Below are 23,283 nucleotides of genomic sequence, written 5' to 3'. Positions count from 1 at the left end.
CAACAGTGAGAATGTTCTACCACTTCTACTACTTCTACCACTGTTGTACACGATGCCTCTGGTCATGGAAGAAGCAAAACTCTGAGAGCCCAGAGGCAGCCTGGTGGGACAGCAGCCTTAGACAGCCATACTGTGCATGTTTAGGAGTTATGGCAGTGGTGTAACCAAGGGCATGGGCCCATGAATGCATGTTGAATGTCTTGGGGAAGCACGCTACTGGCACGTTTGCATTAAAATATGTTCACCCAGAAACATGGTAGAATATGCTGCACAAGTGGTAACCCCAGTTTTGCTGGTTTAGTGCACCTAAATTAAGGGTGTGTGCTGGTGTAATTGCCCTTCTGTGATTACAGGGTTATAAATTTCCTTAATTATAGACATGGGCACCTGCACTCATTACAGAGCATCAGAAGGGGGGCTAGAGGTGCAGAGCCTGGTCAGGAGAGGGCATCTGCTCTGAAGCCAGGCAGCAGCACATGGAGCCAAGCGGGACGAGAGATTAACTGAGATATGGAAGAGAAGGAGGAAAGGAGCAGAAGGGCAGAAATGCTGCTGGGCACATTCTGCCATGGCCAGAGGACAGGCTGGGCAGCACCTTCCTTTCCTACAGCTCGGGTTTCTGTGGTTCCCCCATCCACTTCAGCAATCCCAGCTGGACCACGGTCTCCCAGCCAGTGTCGGCCGCAGCCGGGACACAGGTCCTGACAGATGCTGCCTTGTGAGTGCTTCAAAAACAAACAGCCTGAGCTGGATTTATTTTTAATTTCAGGGAGGCTCAGAACAGTCAGCTTCACAAAGGGAAGCCCATTTCTTCAGTGGCATTTTAAAGATGATAGCACCTCATCATCTCTCTTTATGGTGACTAATGTGGAGGGAATGCTGGGAGGCAGCCCTGTCGACCCTGGAGAACAAGAGGAGGAACTGAGATTCGCTGGGACCTGGAGGATAGAATCCTTTGCTCAGGTGCAGCTTCACCAAATTCCTGGTTCTTTGCGTGGGCAAAGGGAGAAGGAGGGACCGGATTAGTTCACATGTCAGAGGGCTAATTTTAGACAAGATTCAATAAGTGGGCACAGGAAATGAAGAAGTGAAAAAGGAAGGACAAAAATAAAACTGATAGCAGTGGATACATGGACTGTATTCATCATGTCCCCACTTGTGATCTGTAGGTTTTTTTTCAAAATACCAATAACCCTCACTGGGTGTCACACAACTCTCCCAGGTGAGGCATTTACTATCAGTAAGCAGGAATTGTTTGCAGGAGCATGCAGGTATTGAGGATGGGGCGTGCAGCACAAAACAGAAGGTATTTGTGGATCAGCTGGATGGGTGACGGATGTCACTGCTGGAGCAGAGGCTGGGCCACATGCTGGCAGCAAGGAAACGGCCAGCAGGCTATGCAGAAGGTGGCCAGCCCTTCCCACAAAGCACAGAGCATTTGCATCCTGCACCAGAGAGAGGTGAACAGCAGGGAGTTTCACATGGAGCGGCAACAGGCCAGAAATACTTTGCAGAAGTATTTTTCATAAAGCTGGGATAAAATGTTAGCATATGTTCAGAGCTGGGCTTCACCTTCAGCTTGGCAATTGGTAAGATTTGTATTTCCTGTCCAGGAACAATTGAATTGCAGTGCTATGACCACCAGCGGGCTGCATAACATGCTTACAGTTAATTACTTCACACATGCATGCGAGACAATTATACACACCACATTTATTCTCTCTTAAGTATACGTAGCTGAATCCATTTTTGAGATTGCTTTACTCATAGCTATTCTGCATTCCATGTGGACTCTGACAGAATTCACTTACAGCGGGACTATGCAGAAAGGGCAGCGCTTGGTTGTGACGCTCCATCTTTACAGGAAGATCCCTGCCCCTCGTTTTCACTGCCCTCCCCACAGCAGAGGATTTGTGGGGCAGCCTTTTGCCTGATCTCTGCTCCTCCACAGCAGCAGGAGAAACAAATAGTTTTGGAAAACTCAGCTGCCTTAAAGCAAACTGAAACAGAGAAACTTTTGTATCTAACTAGTGTGTTTTAGCACTTATGATAACATTGGCTTGTGACTATCTTTAGGGACTTGTTCTTTGCAATAGTGAAATTGTTTTCCTCCACCAATCCTTTCCTACAGCTGTGCTGCCCGTGGCTGAAGAATCAGCAATAATCTGGCTCACTCCTCATTGTGACATACCCGTCCATCCTGTATTGGGAATCGCTTGTGTAGGACGGACGGAGGGATGAGTTCAAACCTGTGTATGATTTAGGAGGCTGGAATGGAAGTCGTTAGGAAAGAGCAGTTGTTCAGGGAGGTAATGGTAGGGAAAGACTGGCAGTGGGGAATTTGAAGTTCAGGATGTTAAGAAACCAAAGATCTCTGCATAAATCTCTGTCCGAATCCTGATCCTAGTTCCCCCCCCCCTTCACAAGAAGCTCGGGTTCAACAAATTTATTACATTTTTGGCCGGGTCAATAGCAGGAAAAGGTTTGTAAATTATTTTTCTTTGAACAGCTTTAGAGAATTGAGAGGAACAATGTGGAAAGTCAGAAAGAAGTACCTGAAAGGCAAACCATCACACTGACTTTTTAAAGGCTGATCTTCCCACTGACATCCCCAACCCCTGTTATTTTTCCTCCTTCCAGCCCAGGATTTTTACTACCTAAGGCAGGGGGATGTTATTTTCCTGTCCTGCCCACCCCGCAGACTCCTGTGCTGCTGAAACACCGCCAAGCAGAGCCCAGACAGGCCAGGCCTGTCCCCCAGACTGGGTGTGATTGGCTCGTTTTATACACTGGAAAAACAAACAAACTTCTGGACCACTGGCAGTCAGAGTAGCACTGGGTACTGGCTCTTCAGGAGGCCCAGGTTGCAAGTCCTGAGCAATTCCTCCAGGTCTTCGTCCTGCCCAGGCTTCCCACCGCCATGAATTGAGCGCCATACCGCTCAGCGCCACCCATCGCGGTGCCCCTCGCTGAGGCCTCCCTTCACGTTCTCTCGGGAGGGACTGGCCGGGTGTTATTTCTTCACCCGCACCCTTCCCTTCTCCTTCAGCACGGGCACGCAAGTCAGTCTCTGCCACAGTAGGAACTCCGTCCTCTGCATGAGGCTCCTGCAAAACAATGGTATCCAGGCAGGGCACAGCCTTGTTTACAGACTTCTGCCTCTTCCCACACAAACACCCCTCTCCCTCCCGCCCGCCTCCTTCCACGCGAGGCCCGGCTCCGGCACGGCCCGGCCGAGCCCGGCGTCTCCCCTGCGCGCGGCGGTACGGAGGTGCTCGGGCCTGGGCGCGCAGCGGCGCCGCGGAGGCCCGAACGAGAGCCGGGCGCGGTCGGGAAGGAGCTGCGGCGGCGCAGCTCCCCGTGCAGGTGTCGGACGCTGCGGGGAGGCCGCTGCCGGGCCCGGCGCTGCGGCTCCGCCCCTCGGGCCCTCCTGTGGCGGTGGCGGCGGCGGCGGCTTGCTGTTCCCGGCGCGGCCGCGGCGCCGCTCCCCCTCCCCGGCTCGCTGGGCTGCCCCTCATGCGGATGTGACATTTCACGGCGTTTACTGCAGCCGCCATTTTGAGGCACTGAGCGCTGGCGGCGGCGGAGCGGCAGCGGAGCGCCGGGCCACAGGCAGCCGGGGCGGCCCGCGGGCCGGGAGCAGCGAGCCGGGCGTCGGCCAGCGGCTGTGCCGGGGCGCTGGGGGGGCGGGAGGGCAGAGGAGGGGCCCCGCGGCGCCTCCCCGACTTCGCAGCGCCGGGGACGCCTCGCCGGGGGAGGGGGGAAGCGCCGGGCGCAGCCGCCGGGCCCTGACTCCTGATCTCCCGTCCCCCCCCCCCCCCTTCCCCTCCCTCCCCTTCCCCTCCTCCCGCTCCCCTCCCCTCCGGCCCCCGGGGCGGCCGCCGCCCCCGGCCGGTCCCTCCTCCCCACCCCCTTCCCCAGACCGGGTGCCGCCGCCGAGATTGGGCGAATAGCGAGCAAATACGTGCGCGTCTCGCTGCCTCCCCCGGCTGCCCGCTCCCTGCCCGCCGGAGCCCAGCCGCAGCCCCCCGAGGCGGGCGCCCGACCCCGGCAGCAGCCCGCGCCCCGCCGCTCCTCCGCCCCGTCCCCTCCCGACGCGGCCCCGCAGCCCCCGACGGGAAAGGCCCGGGCCGCCGCCGAGCCCGAGTCCCAGCCCGACATGAACCACCATCAGCAGCAGCAGCACCAGAAGCCCGGGGAGCAGCAGCTGAGCGAGCCCGAGGACATGGAGATGGAAGGTGAGGCCCCGCGCGGCTCCCCCCCAGGCCCTCAACTCGGCGCCGAGTTCCCCCCCGCCCCTTCGGGAGCTCCGAGATCTGGCCGAGCCGTGCGAGCGGGGGCTGCTGGGGCGAGCGGGGAAAGTTGGGGCATGGCAGCGTGCTTGGGGCCGGGGGGGCCGCGGGAATTTGAGCCGCGGGAGGGGGAGGGCGCGGGGAAAGCGCCGTACAAAAGGGGATCTGCGGCCCCGGGGCGAGGTGCGCGGCCGCCCCCGGGAGCGGGGCGGGAAGAGGGAGCTCCGTGCGCGGCTCCGCGCGCCGCCCCTGGGGCGGCCCGGTGGGCGCGGGGCTGGTGGCGGGCAGGCAAGCAGGCAGGAAAGGGCCTCGGAGTGGCCGCGAGCCCGGGAGAGGGGCTGCCGGTGGGAGGGCGACACCGCGGGAAGCGCCCGGGCTCCGCTTTCCGGTGAGGCGCGGGGCCGGGCCCGCTCCGCCGGCCCTACGGCGAGGTCCTGGGGGGGGGTGGAAGCTGGGGCCAGAGGAGCCGCGCGGCGGCCGGGCCGGGGCCGCTCATTGTACGCCCGCCGCCACGCCGCTCGCCATTTTTAATTAACCCTCCTCGGAGGGTTATTTACAGCTAGCGCCGCCGGCCGGGCCTAGCGCGGGGTCGCGGGCTGCGCGCTGCCCGTGTGTCGCGCCCGCTCCGCACCGATCCTGCACCGTCATGCAGTCGCGCGGCTCCCGCCGGCGAGGCGCTGTGTGTGCCGCCCGCCGCTCCGCTCCGGGGCTCCGCTCCGCTTTATGCCCCCGGCGTTCCCGCATCGCGCTGCGCCTCCGCCGTGAGCTCGGCTGCACGCGGCGGTGCGGGGCGGGCGCGGTGCTCGGAAGGCAGAGCGCCGGGCCGCGCCGTGAGACTTGGAGGGAGCACCGAGCTGCCGGCGTGCGCCTGTGTGTGCCTGTGGGTACGGAAAGCTCCATGTAAATGTGTCGGTGAGATGTGATGTCTGTGTCCGCCGAGGAGTCCTCGTTTGTGGCACACGGCAGCTGACACAGGGGTGCGTTCCTAGCACAGAAAGAGTTGGAATTGTGGAGGTGTTCCCGTGGAAGTTGCACACGATAACTGTGTGACTGCATTTCAGGACAGAAAGGTCATTGCCAAAAGCTCCTTTCTTTAAATGTAGAGCTGTATTATAAGGTTTACAGGTAGGACTTAGTTTCTGCTGAGCTTCTTTAGAAGAATCCCCAAATTGGCCTTTATATGCTATGTGACAAATATATGAGATGATTTAAAAGTACTTTGTTTGGGTGCGCACATGCAAGTTCACATTTTGCAGCTTATAATTTCCAGCAGCCTTTACAACCTGCTTTTTCTCAACACCCTTTATAATATTGACTATTTAATGCTTCTTTTTGTTTGTTGGCCGGGCACGCTGTGAGGTGCTGAATGCTTTCATTCAGTTCAGTGCTCTGTGCTGCTCTGGGTCGCATCCCTTCTGTGATGGGGATGAGAAGCCCGGGATGCCCCATTGGCAGTGGTAGGAGCCTCCTGCTGGCCTCTGCCTCCTCTGAAGGGGTGAGAGAAGAGTCTGTGCATCAACACCAAAAGAAACGGTATCTCAGGAATCAGTGTGAGATCTGCACACAGCTCATTCAGGGTGATGCTATGGATTTGTCTGTGAGAGCTTGCTGACAGTTCTGTGCAAAACCCAAAGGGTTTATTTAGACCTTTGGAGATTTAAAATGCATATTTTCTTGAAATGCCTTAGGTTTACCGAATTGTTGAGGTTGGATTATCGATAACTTTTAATAAAAGTAGATATCACGGGTGTGTGTGTGTATATATATATATATATTCGTTTATCCTGTAAAACGATGTTTGTTCTTTTAAAACATGGGTGTTGATGCTTTCTTGGGAGAGATGTTTTGAAGCACTGAGGTAAACATTTAACAACATGTAGTTAGTTTAATTCCAACATGTGTGCAGCAGTGTCAGATGCCATTCTTCCCTGAGTGATCACACTAGATTTAGGAGGCATGTGAAGAATGCACAGTGGAAAATCACACATCTTGGGGCTGAATTCGGTGAGGGCTTGCATGTTCTCCATACAGCCACACGAGACAAACCATGTTTAATGAGTGAAGTAGGTCTCTTGGAAGCAGTGATAAAAGCAGACAATTAAAATCCTCTGCACTGAATTGGATCTGATGTTCTGAGTGTCCGCAGCCTTGTGCTGATGTGAGTATGATCGGTGCCGGACAGGAGCACCCTGTCCTGTGGGAAGGAGACCATTGGGTCTGTGCATCCTGAGCTAAAGAAGCCTTGACAGCTGTGCTACAGTGTGTCCCTGTGAGATGCCTCTGTGTGATGCAGGCTCACCTGCTTGTGCCACTTCAGCCAGGGTAGGGTGATGTTATGAATCAGCGCTTGGTGTGTTCAGCCTTCTCATGGATGTTGTTTGGAATCGGTCTTATTCTTAGCGATGGCTGCAGTGATGCTTGGACATAGAAACTTTACAAGAACTGTAACAAGAATTGTGTCCCTTCAGCTGAAGGCAGCAGCTTCCCTAGTTGAGAACGGAGCTGGAAAATACAGCCTTTGCTGCTGGTGACTTTGTTCTCAGCCCAGCATTTGGACTGGTGCAATTAGCAATCACCATAAAGTGATCAAAATTAAAAACGATTTTTTTTTTTGTTTGGTTCTTTACTCTTTAATTTGGTTCCCCTTGCAGTCCTCTGTAGTGTTGTGTTAACGGGGTGAAAATGTGGCATTGGGGTGGGAGGGAAGGAGGAAGGCAGCAGTTACTGTTACACATGGCATCCTCGGGAATGGGGCTGGTGTGCGTTGCTGCTGTGTGGAGCTCTGGTCCAGCAGAGCTGTGCTCCTCACCTCCAGTGCCTGCATTCTGAGGAAGTTAACGGGTTGAGGAGGTAATCAGTGAATGATTGCGTGGAGATTCTGCAGTTTGTTTGTTTGTTTATATACTAAGTTTAGTGGGGAAAAAAATAAGTAATAGTTTTTCTGTGCTGTAAGTGGGGTCTGTAAGTTGCTTTATCATGCAAAGAATTACAGCTGTTTAGTTGCTAGTGAGTTGCTCTGTGGTGTGTAATTGAATCCAAATCCCCGTACATTATATATGCTTCCTCTGTAACTTCTTTGCACAAATGTGTCTAGTTGAGCTTCAAAGAGCTCAGCTTAATACACATCTACAGTTACGTCTTTCATAAAGTTCTTTCAGTGCCTCCATGGAAAGTCTCATTTGCAGCTTAATAACTGGAGGTTTCCCCATTTATAGTTGGAGTTTGCCTCTTTGTAGTTTCAGCTCCTGCCTGCAGTTACAGACGTGTGTTTCGCATTAGGGAATGTTCCTTTCATTGTGGAGAGCGCAGGAGTGCCGCAGCCGGCGCGTGGTGCTGGCACTGGGGCTCCCTATCAGCCCTGATGCTCTGGCACTGCTGGCATCCAGCTTTCCCAGTTGGGGCAGGAGGATGGGGGTTTGGTTTCCAGGTGAGGCGATGCAGCTGCTCAGAAAGAACTTGATGTGTGTGGGAGGAAAGTTGAAAATGGTGCTTTCTTGCAGTGTCCCTGCAATAGCAGGTGTGTGCTGCTTGCTGTTCACTACTGATAGTAGTTACTGGATTGTGTCCCACTCTACCACGTTGGTCTCAAATATGTAACGTACTTTTTTGCCTGTATTCTGAATGTTTGCTTGCTTCTAATATTTTGTCCTCGCTGGCATTCGCATTGCTGTCGGTGTGATGCCATTTGTGCACATGGGGTGCTACGCACTCCTGTGTGCCTGTGCCCTTCCTTGAGCAGCTTCTGCCTTCCGGGTGAGTAGGAGGCTGTGCATCCATGGCAGGAACGTGGCTATCTGCTCATCTGTCCTCCCTGCCCCTTCCCAACCCTGACGCTTTCTGTGATGGGTGCTGCTTACAGGAGAGGTGATGAAGGCAGTGGTGCTGCAGGCAGTGATCAGGATTCAGCTAGTTCTGAGGTGACAGGTAGAACAGAGGACCAAGCCCGCTCTGCTGCTGATGGTGTGCGGGGCACTGGAAGCAGCGACCTGGGAGCTGTTAGCATTGTATCCCTCCCACGGTGCTGCTCCGTGCCTACTGGGGTACTGGGGTACTGGCACCTTGGGAAGGTGGAATTGACTCAATGTTCTGTTATGTGTTCTTCATGAACTAAGTGCCTAACAGCCTGTTGGGTTGGTAAGTGTTCTGTGAATGAGAGGTGTACCAACTCAAATAGTGGCAGATGTGTGTTCAATTTGAAGGGAAGCAGGCAGTGCGCCATGCCCTATTGCAGACCAGCTGCATATCTGTATGTATCTGTCTTCTCTCCTTTCCACTTTTGCTGGCTGGACTCAGAACAAAGGTGACATTGCTGCCCTTCCCACCAGGTTGCTCCGCTTGTAATGGAGCGAGCCGTGTGTGTGTATGTCGTGCAACCCTGAATTTAAGATGCAGCCAGAGGTGGGGTTTAATGCAGTAGAGCAGTTCCCAGCTGCAGAGTAACTTATCACAAAGTATCTGCAGGGTGCATCCAGCCTGCAGCAGCCGAACCAGTTCAGCCAGTACATCACATGTGACATCACTCAATATTTGGGGTAAGGGTGAAAATGAGCTTGTTCAGAGCTCGTGAAGCACCCGCTTTTTTCAGTGTCCATGCATTTACAAGTGTGCATTGTGTGCTTCTGTTGCACTGTGAGGGGTCTCGGGTTAGTTCTGATTCAGTTTTGTATGCTGGGGCTGATGGTGAAGGAGGAAACCACTGGCTTGTTTGCAATAGAACGTAGCAGTAATCCACAGCAAATGTGTTTGGTTTTACTTCTGAACACAAACGTGTATCTGTAGATACAGAAAATGTGATATAGGCTAGTTTGGTGTAACCAGCAGGTTAACATTTACTACAAAATACCTTGGTGGGTGGACTGGGGGCTGGGAGCACGTGGTGTTACTTAGTTATTGAATGTGTAGGTAGTTCAAAAACACCTTCCTTAGTTGGCCATTTAAGATATTAGTGCATTTTGCACAGATTATTTAAGTGCAGAAGTGCGTGGATCAGTGGCACCAGCATTAGCTTCATGGATCTGCATATTGTTGCAGGTTTAAACTTAACACATTTTAATATTTCTGCTAAGTCCTTTTTTCCACCTTTGCTCGCTGGCTGTACAAAACGGGCTCTGTGGGGTTAGAGACACTGAGAGCAGAGTGGATTTGGAATGACTTTGCGGCAAGATGAAGAATGGTCAGCTTGAAAATAACGTCCTTCTGGTTTGTGTCTGCCTGCTTTCTCTGGGAGGTTTTGTCAAGTGGAGACAGTTCTGCTGGAAGCGGTGGATGGGTTTCAAAGCAGTTCAGCTGTGCTGAATACTTGCAGTTTGGAGCAGACATTTCCCGTCTTTCACCACGTTTTAGTGTAGTGCTGAGTGGTCTACAGTGTACTTCTTTCAGAATTCAGAAATGTACTTGAGGACTGGCTCATGTTGGACTTGATATGCACCAGGAATAACAGCATGTTAGCCAGTGCAAGGCAATGTGAGCGATGAGATGAGATGTACTGTGAGAGCAAAGCTCCAAGCAGGGTTTCAGCAGTACTGTAGCAGTTTGCAGCCCAGAGGCATGGTGAGATTTGTTTATTTAACACCCACAGCTCTTTGATATGGAACGTCACAGAGATGCTGGAAAACAGAACTTGGAGACTTTGTATTTGGGATGTTAGGGGGTTGAATGCAGTCATGTAAATATAGAAGGGTTTCTCCAAAAGTAGTGCCTCCTATTTTATCATATTGGCCCGCAATATCAGGAATGGATGTTGGTGGGATGTCAGTAGAAGTTGAACCTTCTCACCAATATGACGCTACGTTTGGTTGCGTGTGACAGGTGGCAGCAGCGGGACAGTCTGACAGAACAGAGTCTGACGTGGAAGTGAGTGTGAAGCAAAGGGGTGTCATTGAATTCCTTCATGTGGAAAAAAATGGCACCTGTGGCATTCATTGATGGAGACCCAGCAGTGGATGTGAGCACAGTGAAGCTATGGTGATGCGTTTCAGCAGTGGTAATGGTGACATGAAAGACCATTGTGATGGTGACATTCTGGATAGCTACGCAGATTTTATTGCTGGTAAAAATGCACAGCTAATGGTGGTGATTCTGTTGAAAAATAGTGTTTTTTAGCTGAGAATGTGCTCTATCAAAGCATTATTGTGCTCTTTGTATTGGTTGTCATTTCCATGGAAATAAATAGGAGGCATTACTTTTGGAGCAACTTGCATAGAAGTCTGAAAAGTCTTAAAGCCATTTTTCCTGATTTCCCTTTTCTTCGTGTAAGTGTGAAGGGCTGTGTAGGAGTAACATTGATAACAGTGTTTACCGCAGCTCCAAGTCTCCTCCAGTGATTTCACAAGGTGTGGCTGAAAGGGGGTTCTGCATAAATACGGCATCTCCAGCTGTGTAATGATGTGGGGCAGACTTTGGTTCAGAGCTGTAGCTGTGGTGTTGCACTGATGTAACGATTGGATGGATTTCTTTGGAGCTCTGTTCTGAAGTAATTGTGTGTTTCCACAACAGAGGTTTTTACTTGTATTATTTTTCAGGGGTTTATTTTTTGTCATTGCTGATGTTCAGCAGAACACTGATGGAGTTTGGCTACGAACAGGTGGGTGCAGAGGTCTGCTGCAACTCAGTGACAGATTTAAATTCCAAATCTATCGTACTGAGTTAATGTTCTTTGCGCTATCAAATTTATTTATTAAGAAGGCCGGGAGCGCTGTGAAGGCTCTGGTGTGCAGGCAGTGGGATCAGAAAGGCTGCACAGATACCAACCTGCCTCAGGACCCAGCACTTCCTGCATGGCTGTTGTCCCCAAAGCCATGACAGAGACCATTCCCTGTCAGATTCCCAGTAGGGGATTCCCTGGCCCTGTAACTGGGTGATACCTGTCTTAAACTGCACTCACTTAGAACTTGACAGTATTTCAGCAGTAACATAGTGCATTTTCTGTAGTCTCCAGTTGCTAGAAGAGAATGAAGAGGTTCCTGCTTGGAGAATGACCGGTTGCCTTTTTTTCCCCTTGCCTTGAAATGCACTTTTTTTTGGGCAGCCAGGGCTCAGCTGTACTGAGATAAGGCAGTTTGGGCATCATCTTCTATTTATTTGTTTGCTTTGTTCAAGAAAGGAGACTTTCAGCTCTATCTGCTTAAGCATGGGCAGAATGAATGCGGTTTCACTGTTCATTGAGTCAGGCTGTAACTGGATTTCCTTCCTCATTGGAGCTAAAGAACTGACTGCTTCTAGAGAACATTTCAGCTGGTTATATGCATCTGCGTAGTGACACTGAGGGTCGAACCTGGCTTCTGGAGGAGCATAGGTACTGTTGTCAATTTAACACATAAGTAAGTCTGTTGTGTCTGCAAATAGTGTGAGTTAAGCTCTGGGTCACAAACCTCATGCAGACCTTCCCTGGCAGCAGCAGTGTCAGTAGTGTGGCTGTGGTATTTCACGTTTCTTCTTTCTTTTCCCTCTGCTCATTCTTCCTGTGTGGCTTTCATCTCTGCTGGTTCAGGTGCTACTTGGCCTTCAGTAAAACAACCCCTGTGCCAATAAAACAACCTGCTCAAAAACTGGCACTGTGCTTTGTGAGGTAGCGGCCACACACATAAGTTCTGTGTCCTTTTTTCCTTAATGTGTACTTACTGCTGAGGAACTAAGAAGCAGTTAAATTGAACTGAAAAGTTCCAGAAATGGAAGCTTAACTTTTGTTTTAAGCTTTGTATTTTAGCATCGTTACCAGAGCATTCGATAACAACTGCTTGTTGCTTTAATTGTGATCCTTTGGTTTATTTTATTCTTCTCAGCTAGTGAGTCTTGTTTCTTAATCAGTTTTGTTCATCAGGCTTATGCTTTGGCTTGCGACTTATCCTAGAGTGCATCTTCCAAAGTAGGAAAAGGTTGGTGTGGAAGGGATGGGTAGGATCTGCTGGGGAGGACAGAATCTGTCTGGAAAGGATTATTGGGGTTTTCCTCTTGAGGACAGAAAGCTCTGCAGTTCTCTCTCTGTAATTTGTCACAGCAGGTCTCTGCAGCGGAAGCCAACTCCTCATCTTGATTTTAGCACTGATTAACTGAAGAATGTTGAGAAAGTTATGCAAAATGGGGTCTCGTTTCACCTGCTGCTGTTCATAAGTAGCTCCTGTTCAGCAGTTCTCTTTGCTGTGCCCCTTGTTTTGCTGGAAGGCAGCCTTTGAGAGGTGCTAACATTAATGCCGTGTCCTGAGCGCTTTGCCTCGGCCCATTTACCTGCTGGTCTTCTTAGGGGATCACCTGTGCAGTGGAGGCATTTGGATTAATCCTATTGCAAACTGCTGATGGTATCGAACCAACACTAAGATTCTTTGTGGCACTTTGAATAACAAAACTGATGTCAAATCCTGGTACTGTTAAATCCTAAATGTCGGATTTTGAGCTGGGCACTGCATGATGGCTATCTCTATGCTACCGGGAGCCAGCTTTTGTGCGTAGTTCACTCTGAAGCTGCTGCAGAGAACAGCTATCTGCTGGAGCTGGCTTTCGCCCTGCACCTCCCCTTTTTCTCCTCATTGCACTCACAGCTGTTGTGGGAGTAAATAACGTGAAAGGAGATTCTGATTTCCTGATTTTGGGGTTAATTTTAGCCTAGAGGTGTTCACTGATGTTGGCTGGTCTCACAGATGGCTGGGCAGGAGGCAGTGTAACTTTTAAGCTGTTCAGAACTTCCTTAACTTTTTTTTTTTTTAAAACTTTTTAAAGTACCTGAGTTTGACAGCGGGCCCTTTCTGCCCCAAGGAGGATGATAGGAGGCTGTAGCAGGGTTGCAAGCATAAGCATCAAACTGCTGCTTATAGCTCTTGGTGCTGACACCTGCTTTTACCATTACAGAAACAGAATATTGTTCAGATGCAAACCACTTTGGGGATGAAGTTGTTCCCATTGCAGATCTACTTCTGAGTGTCTTCACTTCTGTCATTACTTTAAACGAGGGCATTCCTTGTAGCTAAAAATACTCTTGATTTTCCAACTCTGAGGCATCTTTGTTGTTCTCACCTGTATTAAGTGGGTTACTATTTTCAGGTTAGAGTAAATGTAAGATCTCCAACAATCGTAATGTAACCACTGAAGGGGGAAGGGAAGTTCCTGTCCGAGCCACTTTTCATCTCATACTTTCAGTACAGTGGCTAAAATCATCTCAAGGCTGCATTCACGTGCTCAGATGTGGAGCTGGTGCTTCCTGCAGCCTTCCCCATGTCCTGCACCAGTCTCAGAGATGCACTGGGTCTGGTGTGTTTGCAGTAGGATGCTTAGGAGCTGTTGGAGGTAAACTTTTTCAGATAGATTGGAGGAGAAGATTGATTTTAGTCAAATTTAACTTATGGTGCATCTTTTGCTATTAACACCCAGTTCACAGGTTAGACTTCAGTATTAAACTAATTTTACATTGTTGACAGGGCCTAGTTAGTGTATCCTGAGCAAAACATTGGCCGAGATTTACTAGGCTAGTGTTGATTTTTGATCTCTTGTTTCAGTACACCTTGAAATGCATGTTAACCACCTCAGGTCCATGGTTAATTAAGTCAAAGGATGGGTATACAGTAAAAGCACTTGACATTTTGTCAGGATACAGTTCTGTTAATAGAGATGTGAGTGTTTTCTGAAGTAGGAAATTTTTGATGTTGGGCTACTTAACCTCTGAGTGTGGCAAACCTTCTTGGTGGCAGTGCTTCGCCTTTGGTTGCCATATCACACTCAGGAATTTGGTCTGGTTGCCTGGGGCTCCAGAAGGGATGCCCTGCTTGCTCCTTGGCCTCGTGCAGTGTCTGCAGCTGAGCCGTCCGCTTCCCCAGGCGCTGCCTGGAAGCTGGGGAAGGAGCTGCTCAGGGCTGGCACAAACTTGCTGTATGCCCCTGTGTTTCCTGGGGGAGTGTGCGTTGGGAAAACAGCTCTGGAAATGGGTCACTACTTCCCATGGAATGACTCTGGCCTACATGCTGGTTGCAGTCAGAGGAGTGCCTGCAGCCTGGAACCACACCTGGCTGTTGTACGGGTTGGTTCTGACTGCAGCCATGTCTTGGTGCTCTTCAGATGCACATACGGGTTGGAGGGGTGTCTGCTGCCATCCCTGCTGGTGCTGCGATAGTGATAGTGGGGCCGCCTGCCTGGTGAGGAGGGGCACCGCTGCTCTGACAGATAACATGCAGCTTCCACTGTTGTGTGCTGGCTTTCTATTCAAAATACAGCTGTATGTTTGATCGTATTGACTAGGGCATGAATTTTCTGGGAGTTGAAATGCTTGCCTCACCCTGCCATGGTTGTCTACCGCTGACATTCGCTCACTGAGGTCTGTGAGTGCTGGTGGTGCTGTGGGCCGCCTTGCTCTGTGCAGGAGCTGTGCCTGTGCCTGTCCTGCTCACAGCAGCAGAAGTGCTTCGAGATGGTATTGCAGATCAATACCTGGATGTACCTGAAGACGGCCAAACCAGGCCATTTAACTGTCTGGTGAGACTGAAGAGAAAATACAAACTGCTGTAGAAGTGCTGCTTGTGGTGTGAAATGCTGCCTTCTTCCTTTAGAGCTCTGGCAGTTCTTTCAGATGCATTTTTTTCAAGCTGTGATCAAGTAAGAGGATTGGAGTTAAGTTACTAAAGCTAAATGGGTGTGTGTGTTGCTTTTGCAAAGTGTTGACAAAGCAGCTGTGTGGCTAGCAATGCACATGGCTGCCTGGCACAGCTCATTGCATGCATGCCATGGTTTCTGCTGGTTCTCCTTTCAGTTCTAAAGCTTGAAAGCACAACCTAGTCCTGAAAACACTTAATGACTTTAGACAAAAAGCACATTGTTCCTATGATTCTCTCCCTTCCTCAACCCCATTTTCACCTTAAAGTAAATACCAAAGAGATCATGAAGCTGCATCAGCAGGCTCTGATGCTGGGCATCTGTATGGCTGGCACTTGGGCTGCTGCACATGGGTCTCTGAGATCCATCCAACCGAGTGCAGCAGGTATGAATTGAATGCAGTGACCATTTATTTCATCCTGAGTAAGCGTTCATGTGAAATGAACCAATGCAGTGATAATGTTATTAACAAAGACAGTCCTGTTGTCCCTGGTTTCACTCCTCACTTGCAGAACCGAAGCCGCATCTTGTCTGAGCCAGTCTTTCAATTATTAGTGTATTTGTTAAAATCAAAATCAATAACATAAATCCGGTGAAAACTTTGCCTGACAGTGATGCTTGAATTGACATTTCTCAAAATGTTTCATATGAGCACATTAAAAAAATTTAATAGGCAAAGAACATATAAAGCTATCCTTAGAACAGTAGTTGCATCATGCAATTAATACAGTGCACGCAATGCTATCTTGTAACAGGAGTTTGTCACTTAATACAGGTTCATAACATTGGATGTGAAGGGGACCCAGAATTTTGCTGGAGTGCTTTGGACACTGCTGTCATGAGTTCACCTGTATGCGCATGGATGGGCAGGAAGGTAGGCTGTTAGCAGGCAATAACTTCTCCTGTCCTGCCTGAGCTGGAGCTCCACGTACAAAGTGGCTGTTCCCTGTGTGGCTGCAGCACTAGGGGAGCTGGGCACTGCCGTGTCTGAGAAGGAAGACTGTGCTGGTTGCAAGTGTGCTTGGACTCAGGAATGCTGAACTGCAAGAGTGCTTATTTCCCAGCACTTGAAACAGTACAAATGTATTTTTGCTTGTGAAGCAGATGAGAAGCTTGCTTCTAGTAACATTTGCAGAAGAGAAGACAATTCAAATAAAAACATCAATGAAGATTTGACTGTCAACACTGCATCTGTTAGGTAGGGGTAATGGCAGAAGAAATAATAAAATCTAAAAACAAAGTGCCTATAAGCTATGTTGAAAGGGTACCCTTTGTGTTCTGGAGTCAGTATTCTGTCAGCACTCTGAAGCAGAAATTTGGATGAGGCAGTGTCTGCAGTGATTTGTATAATGAGGGAACACTGCTTCTGTTTTGGAACGTGCAGGCCAGTAGCAGTGGGCTCAGTACTTCAGTGTGTAGCACGGTCCTTGTGATGGATGGCAAACCTGTGCTGCACAGCGGTGTATGGGCTGAGTCCCAGGGCCTCACCTTGAGTGGGCAGTACGGGGAGATCCCAGGGCCTGATGGGCAGTTTCGTATCTCCCAGAGATGCCATCGCCCCATCTGTGGCTGTTTGGATGTTGGATCAGTCTCCTGTTCACCAGGACTTCCCAAGACAAAGTGTGGAGGACTTCTCCCTCATCCTTTGAGTGCTTCCTTGTTCTTGTGGGGTGTCTTTGATCTACGGGATGCTGAAGCTGCGTCGGGAGCTGACATCCACAGGAGCATTAAAATACCCCGGCTTGGCCATGTGAACTAGAGCAAATTAAACCACATGTGCATATTTATTTCTGTAACTTTTTTATAGTCGAAGGATGCAATAGGAAAAGAAGCAACTGTATCTGCTACATAAAAGTACAGACACTGTATTGTGTGTGACGGGGTTTGAGAACAAGCTGTAACAGGTGAAGAAAGACTCTCCTGTTACATGGGCACAGATAAATTTCCTTTTGTGTAGCTTACCTGTTATAAGTATGCCAGTGTTGTGTTACCACCCTGGTAAACACAATGTATTGCCACTGGCAAAAACCTGGTGCTGCATATAGGTGAAATAACAGAATGCTGCATCAGAGGCTTGGGCTGGTGCTTCTGCAGGTCTGTGTGCTTTGTCCGTGTGCAGCTTCAGCAAAAGCAAACAAACACTGTACTCTTTTCAGCCTCAAGTCTATCTTGGCTTAGTTTTTGTTGTCTTTTATATCTCATTCTGTATTACGAAAGCATGACACATCTTTTCCTTTCAGAAATGCAGGAGTATTCTGGTGCGAATAAAAGTTGCAGCTAAATGATTGCTGTTTCTGCAATCTCTCTCTGATCATTCTTAAATCAGTATCTCACTCTGACTTTGGCTGATAATGCCTGGAGCTCATTTCAAGTTGGGGTCAGATCTGGATGTAATGACATCTAAACTGGAGCTCTGCTTCTATTCTGTTGGTTCACAGCGTATAAAGAAGTAATACAGAAACTGACTTGTAGGTGAGAAACTTTTAAAAGATTCGAAGTTGCAGATTTTGTTATATGTACAATTATTTCTTAAGCAAGATTTCTTAATTTGAGTCTTGTTTGCTTCTGAATGGAGAAATAAATTGTAAGATTAAGTGGATAACACTGCACGAAAAGGTCTGGAGGTTAGGAAGCGCCAGGAATTCTGTATTGGACAGTCTGTGGGAGAGCTCTCCTTGCATTTATTTCTGTCGTCTCTCTGATCTGCCTTGCTCTGTCCCGTGTGCACCCCTCCTCTGAGGACAACCTCAGCTTTCAAGTCACGGAAAGTAGTCTGGGAGAAGGGGAGGAAATGAGCTGAGGAGCCAGCAGTGGGGAGGACTGGGGGAAAAATCTACTTTTGCATCCGGCAGGGGTACACTTAAATTACTGACAGCATTTGTGGGATAAAAGGTATAGCTGGAAATGTAAATGGCCTAGATACATCAAAAGCAGAATGTGACTGGGGAGGGTTTGTTGCAGCTGTGTGTGTAGTCACCTAGTTGTAACTCTGATGATGGCCCAGGCCACAAATGATGCATTATTTGGGAGAAAAATAAAGGGTGGGGAGAAGGCTTCTGGGACTCGTGGCTTTCCTGAAACAAAGGAAGAATCATTCATCAGTGGAATAAGGAATTTGAGATGCTGCTTAATTCGGTGGTGATGTTTATACCAGCTCCTCGCCAGAGGCAAAGCAGGAAGACGGTAATTAATTTTGGAAGTCCTCAGAATTTGCTTCAGATGAGTGGTGCAAGCAATGGAGCAAAAATAGCAGTAGTTAGGAAGATTTGCCAGAGAGAATAGAGTATTGAGATTGGGAATGTATTTGTGGAATTAGGGTGTTTTGCAGAGCATAAGAAAGATTTAATTCAGTGGCTGACATGCAGTAGTCAGCTGCTCTAAAACACATTTTCGAGTCTGGGTTGTTGCCTTTGTGCTCTGAGAATGAAGCCCAGAATGCTGTTGAAATACAGGCTGAGGATTTGGCCTATCAAACAATAAATAAAATGAAATATGCAGTAAGAAAGCAAATACACAACAAAGGTGTAAGCAGTGAAGTACAACTTCTATTCAGAATGTGTTTTTGCTCAGAAGTGTGCCAGTTCTGATCACTGCCGCATGTGAGGCTACAAGCTTTTCAAGGGAAGAGCTAACGTTTGTAACCAACCTGTTTTCCTCCTGTCAGACAAAGCTGTGCTAAAGCTTGATGATGTGAAGAGCTAAATGCTGCCCTTGTGGTGAGAGCGCCTTGCTTGGGGTGCTGTGACTGCTGGAGTGGAGCGAGCAGTGGGAGGGGGGGGGTGGCTTGTAGGGAGGGACATAAAGTGCTGCTGTGGGGATACCAAATGCTCCTGCCCATGGGGAGGGCTGGAGAGAGAGAGAGGGAGTGTTATGGGGAAACAGTTACTTGGGACAGTGGCACATCAGGGCATTAAGGGAGCGTTGTTGTTTTTTAACAGAGCATTAAGATACGCATGAGCTGTGGCATATAAAATAAAACCCATCTGAATCACCTCTCCATCCTTCATCCACGTGGTTGCAAAATGAGACTGAAATTGAATTATGTCGGTGGGAGGCCCCAGTTTGTGAATGTCTCTCTTAAATTCCTGTTTCTAAAACAGTTGTTTGCATGATTTGCATAAGCTGTGTATTTTTGAGGCTTGCAGCTGCAGATGGTGCTGCACGATGCATTTGGTTTGGGAAGCTCTGTCTGTGATAAAGAATTGTTTTGAGAATGGTTGCTGCCTTACGGGTGTTGCAGTGGTTGGCAGTAGGTATTTTTTATTCTTATTTCTTTTCCAAGCAGCTTAATTTTTAGATTTAGATGTTCTGTGCTAATGCAGATGTGGAACAATCCTCAGTAGTTTTTCTGCCTCATTGATTTGGGCGCACTTAAACTGGCTTTGGGAAGAGAGTGCCTCAGAACGTTGTGCCTGTTATGTATGTATATCATTTTCTTCAAAATAGAAGGCATACTTCTTTTCTGACTGTTTGCTTAGCTGCTGTGAGGCCTTGGGTCCTGTGGCCGCCTTCTTGGCACCAGGACAATGGGGTGGATGTGTTACAGTCGAGTAGTTAAACGGGAAAAACCTTCTGGTCACTTCTTAAGATTTCTTTTGTTTTCATTCAAAAGGAAAAGAACCAACTGACTTGAAATTGCTGACCAAAAAAGTGATAAAATTGTCAGTGGAGTGTTTAATGGAGAATTATTAAATTCCTGTTCTGCATGCTTTTAAGAATTCCTTTGTAAGTAGTGGAAGCTGATACCCAGGATATGTTCTGTATAAAAAACCTTTTCAGCTGAAGCTTGTTTGTTTGTTAGAAGAAGGACATTCTTCGTGTAGGCAGGATTAAATAATCAACACAGCTCAGTCCTAATTTTGGTACCTGCTAACATTTGGGTGCTTCCCATATAGTAAGTTGCACTTTCCGAGCAGTTGAGAGAGGAGGATCTGCAGAACGCTCACAGCAACAGTCTGCTCTTTCTTGAGCCCAAGGAATTAATTGCCCACGTTAGAACTGCAATGGAAAAAGTGGGTTACTGTCAGGAGGGAAAGGGAAAATCAAGTTTAAACCTTAAGTGCGAGTTCATGCTGGGGAAAGCCCCAGCTGCTCCGGGATGTGATGGTGATCCTTGGTCAGTCCTCTGCTAAGGCCTTTTGACTGTTTTTGGTGGTGTTTGTAGTATGGAGCATGCAGAGGCAGATGGTTGGGGCTCAGAATTAATGTTGCCGGAGTTTAGTGGCTGTTGGGAACATCCAGATCCCGACACTTGTCCTCCTGCACAGTCATTGGATCATGAATGTTGTTGTAGGACATGGAACAGTGCAAGAAACAGGCTGGAAAATGTAACATTAAATAATAGCCTGAAAAACTGCAGGGAGCCATGCCTTTCAGGAACTTGGAAACTGGTGCGAAAGAGAATCTGAAATCTGCACCTTGGAACAAAGCAGCACTTCCTTGTCCAGCTTGTTGGAAGGCATCCCTTATGAGAGAGGAATGGTTCTTGGTTTGCTCTCTGTGGGTGTTAGTTTAAGACAAGTTATTGTTTTATTACATTGAACGTGAATGGTGACATTAACCTGAAGTGTAGACTTCTGATAATAGGAGCTACTTAAAATTGTAGTTTACCATGATGTTTGCTTGCCACATACACAATATTGCCTCCCCACATCCCAACAGCTCCTCGTGCAGTCGTTTTCCATTCTTTTCTTTGTTTCTGGAAGTGAATGGGAATGTTACGTGCTTTATAGAAGTTCACCATGCAGCCACATCAGATTTCTGTGCTCCCGCTGTGTATATCCATCCATTTTTACTCACATTGCAATGAATAAAGAAGTGAGAAAATAGGACCAGTGCTAGCAAATCTGTAATGTAATGATAGAGAAAGGCCATAAAAAGTACTGCCAAAAGTAGAAATGCTGATGCTGTTGGATCTTAGGTGTGAGGTCTCCTATGTGCAAATGCCACATTTTTCTCTAACTCAGACAGATCTGTTGTTGTTGTTGTTTTTTAACAGACTCCTCAGTAGTGAAGTACTGTTAGGCCCACTTAGAGTGAGGCTAAAAGTGAAATTCCCTCCCAGTACAACCAGTGTTGTTGCAGTGCGAAATCTGTGTTATTTATCAGCTGATGTTCTGTGCTGGAAATTGATCTTTGCATTTAAGCTCTACCATGGGCAGGTGAAGTGTGTTTCCAGTTTTAGGAAATGTTATTGATATTAGAACAAAAGAAGATTTATCCTGCCCTGCTACCTGTCCTGCTGCCTGCAGTGTAGCACAGCTCAGCAGATTTCAGGGCTGAGTTGAGGTGTGAGCAGTGCAATTAGTGTTTGCTGCATGCATGCATTCTCAAACAGAATTGCAGTATCTTGCTAATATTTTGATTTTGTTATGAAAGTAACCATACAGAATCATTCTGCCTTCAGAGCTAGGTTAACAAAGGGTAATACAGCATTTTTTTTATTGTTTCAAACACAAAACTTCTTTGTCAGTTGTAGTGTTTACTTTGATGAATGCTCTACAGCTTTCTGAAACACAGTAGTGTGCTGAGTCAAAATGAAACAGAGTTGAGTTCTGAAGAGTTATGAAGGTTCCCAACTACTCCCAGTGAAGCTGAGTCAAGTAATAAAGCTGCATGCTTCTCTTGAAGGAGAGCTGCATCAGGAGTGCAGTCACTAGTGCCATAGCACACTTAGGCTCCTATCCAACAAGGCTCGTTCTGTTACTGTTTGTCTCCTTTTAAAACACAACATGGCCAGAGCACTACGGTTGTGTCACGTTCAGTGCTGGTTGGCTCCTGGCTCCATTTAACACCATATCACTTTCTGTTTCAGAGGTTTGTTTTCTCTCAGTTCTTCTTTAGCCTTTGCTGTGATGCTTGCTGAAGAGTTCTGCGTTTATTGTTGCAAGAGACATGTTGATTACTCAGTTAAAGCAGTAAAACATAGAGGGGTGTGACGTTGTTTAGGGTGTGTTTGGTAGGCTGGGACCAAGAGCCTTGTCTGCAGTGCAGATGTAATCGTGCTACCATCTCTGGAATGTGCAGAGACAAGACATAACGAGTTTGGATGGTTGCTTCTCCGGCCTTGCTCCTCTAGGTGCAGTGAAGAGGAGGGTAGCACAAGTCCAGTAGTTGTTGTTATAATGGCTCATGACACTTCTGATGCTTCAGCCTTTCCCTTATCGTGGAAGAAAATGATTTGTCTTGTCAACTGTTCTGTTTACTGCTTTGACTATTACATGGGAACCAGATGCAGTTGTCTTTCCTTTTTCTTCTGGGTCTGATAGTTTTCTGGAAGTGTAACCTCAGCCAGCAAAGCCCATCAGACTGGGAAAAAAACTGGGAAGGCTCCCAGCAGTCTTTCCCTTGCCCTGCTGGCTGCAGAGGAAATTGTGGCAATGCAGAATGGGTAAACATGGGATAGTGAGTTGGGGGTTGGCATCTTTCAGAGAAATCATAGCACTGTGTTGAAGAAAAATGCGGGCTGGTAGTGTTGTCTGCCCCAAGTTATTAAACACTTCAGGTGTATGAAAAGAATCTTAAAATGAGAAAGCAGTCTATAGAAACTGCTTCTGCAAGAGTATGAAGTTGTAAATATGTGGGATAATTATAGGTGTGTTGTCAGTGTCCAAATTGATCTCTGGTTCAGGCAGTCTTTCATTTAACACTGCATTATTCATGAAGCTCCAAGTTAAGATGCTGAGAGCTGGCAGTAATTTAGTCACTGCTTGTTTTAGTAAACTTGGTGTGGAGGGTGACTTCTTAAATGGCAGCCTTTGGTTCACTGAATAATTGTGCTGATAATACCTTAAGTGATTTATACACCTCTGTAAGAAATTAGTCACATTTTTAAGGCTTAAGATGTTTAGTAAATGCCATCAACTTGCTCATCTCTTTAAAGGCAGGCAGATGAATGAGGTGCTGTGGCAGACTGTTGAATTCAGAGAATAGCTTCAGGGTCGGCTGTTTGTTCTCAGCTATCTTTCCGCTCACAAAGTTACATTGTACCTCCCTTTCATCTTGAAGTAAAGATAGCTTTCTTTGTAGGATGATGTTTCAGATGCTGTTTGCCTTGGCATGTACCTCTCATGGATGAAGTTTGGTGTTCAGGAGCTGCTTAGGGGGGTAACCTTGCCTTATCTGGGAATGTAATAGGTACGATGACCTTCAGTAATAAGACTGTTTGGATTCAGAGGTGCACTGACCCAACATACAAGCACTCATGCCATCTCATCTTCTGTCAGAATGTTCCCTTTGACAGGCAGACATAATGACAGGAACACAGGGCTGCAGCACTGTAATGGTCGGTCAGTGGAATACAGGCGCTGGCTGCCCGCCCCGCGCTCCACGTGCTGTAGGCATGGCAGGGCTGGCCTGCTTCCAGGCAGCTTCCCCACCCCAGTGATGTTTCTCTCTTTGATGACTGTCTTGTGTAGCA

At 48.2% G+C, this 23,283-nt stretch overlaps 1 protein-coding gene across 2 annotated transcripts in view; it reads left to right on the top strand.

Moving 5' to 3' along the window:
• Positions 1-4,072: 4,072 nt before the first annotated feature.
• The window catches only part of USP7 (ubiquitin specific peptidase 7), a 61,845-nt gene continuing 42,634 nt past the window's right edge, over positions 4,073-23,283 (top strand). Inside the window, exons 1-2 of one of the 2 annotated variants that reach the window (XM_052680166.1) lie at positions 4,138-4,238; positions 15,640-15,738. In XM_052680166.1, coding sequence (XP_052536126.1) covers positions 15,717-15,738 — 22 coding nt within the window. In that variant the 5' untranslated portion in view covers positions 4,138-4,238; positions 15,640-15,716. Of the gene's footprint in view, positions 4,239-15,639; positions 15,739-23,283 lie in introns of both variants that reach the window. The other variant, XM_052680167.1, reaches the window with a different exon arrangement.

This window comes from Tympanuchus pallidicinctus, unplaced genomic scaffold, assembly GCF_026119805.1.
Source record: "Tympanuchus pallidicinctus isolate F22 unplaced genomic scaffold, pur_lepc_1.0 scaffold18, whole genome shotgun sequence".
In the NCBI taxonomy this organism is placed as follows: domain Eukaryota; kingdom Metazoa; phylum Chordata; class Aves; order Galliformes; family Phasianidae; genus Tympanuchus; species Tympanuchus pallidicinctus.
This window is presented reverse-complemented; position numbering and strand designations above follow the sequence as displayed.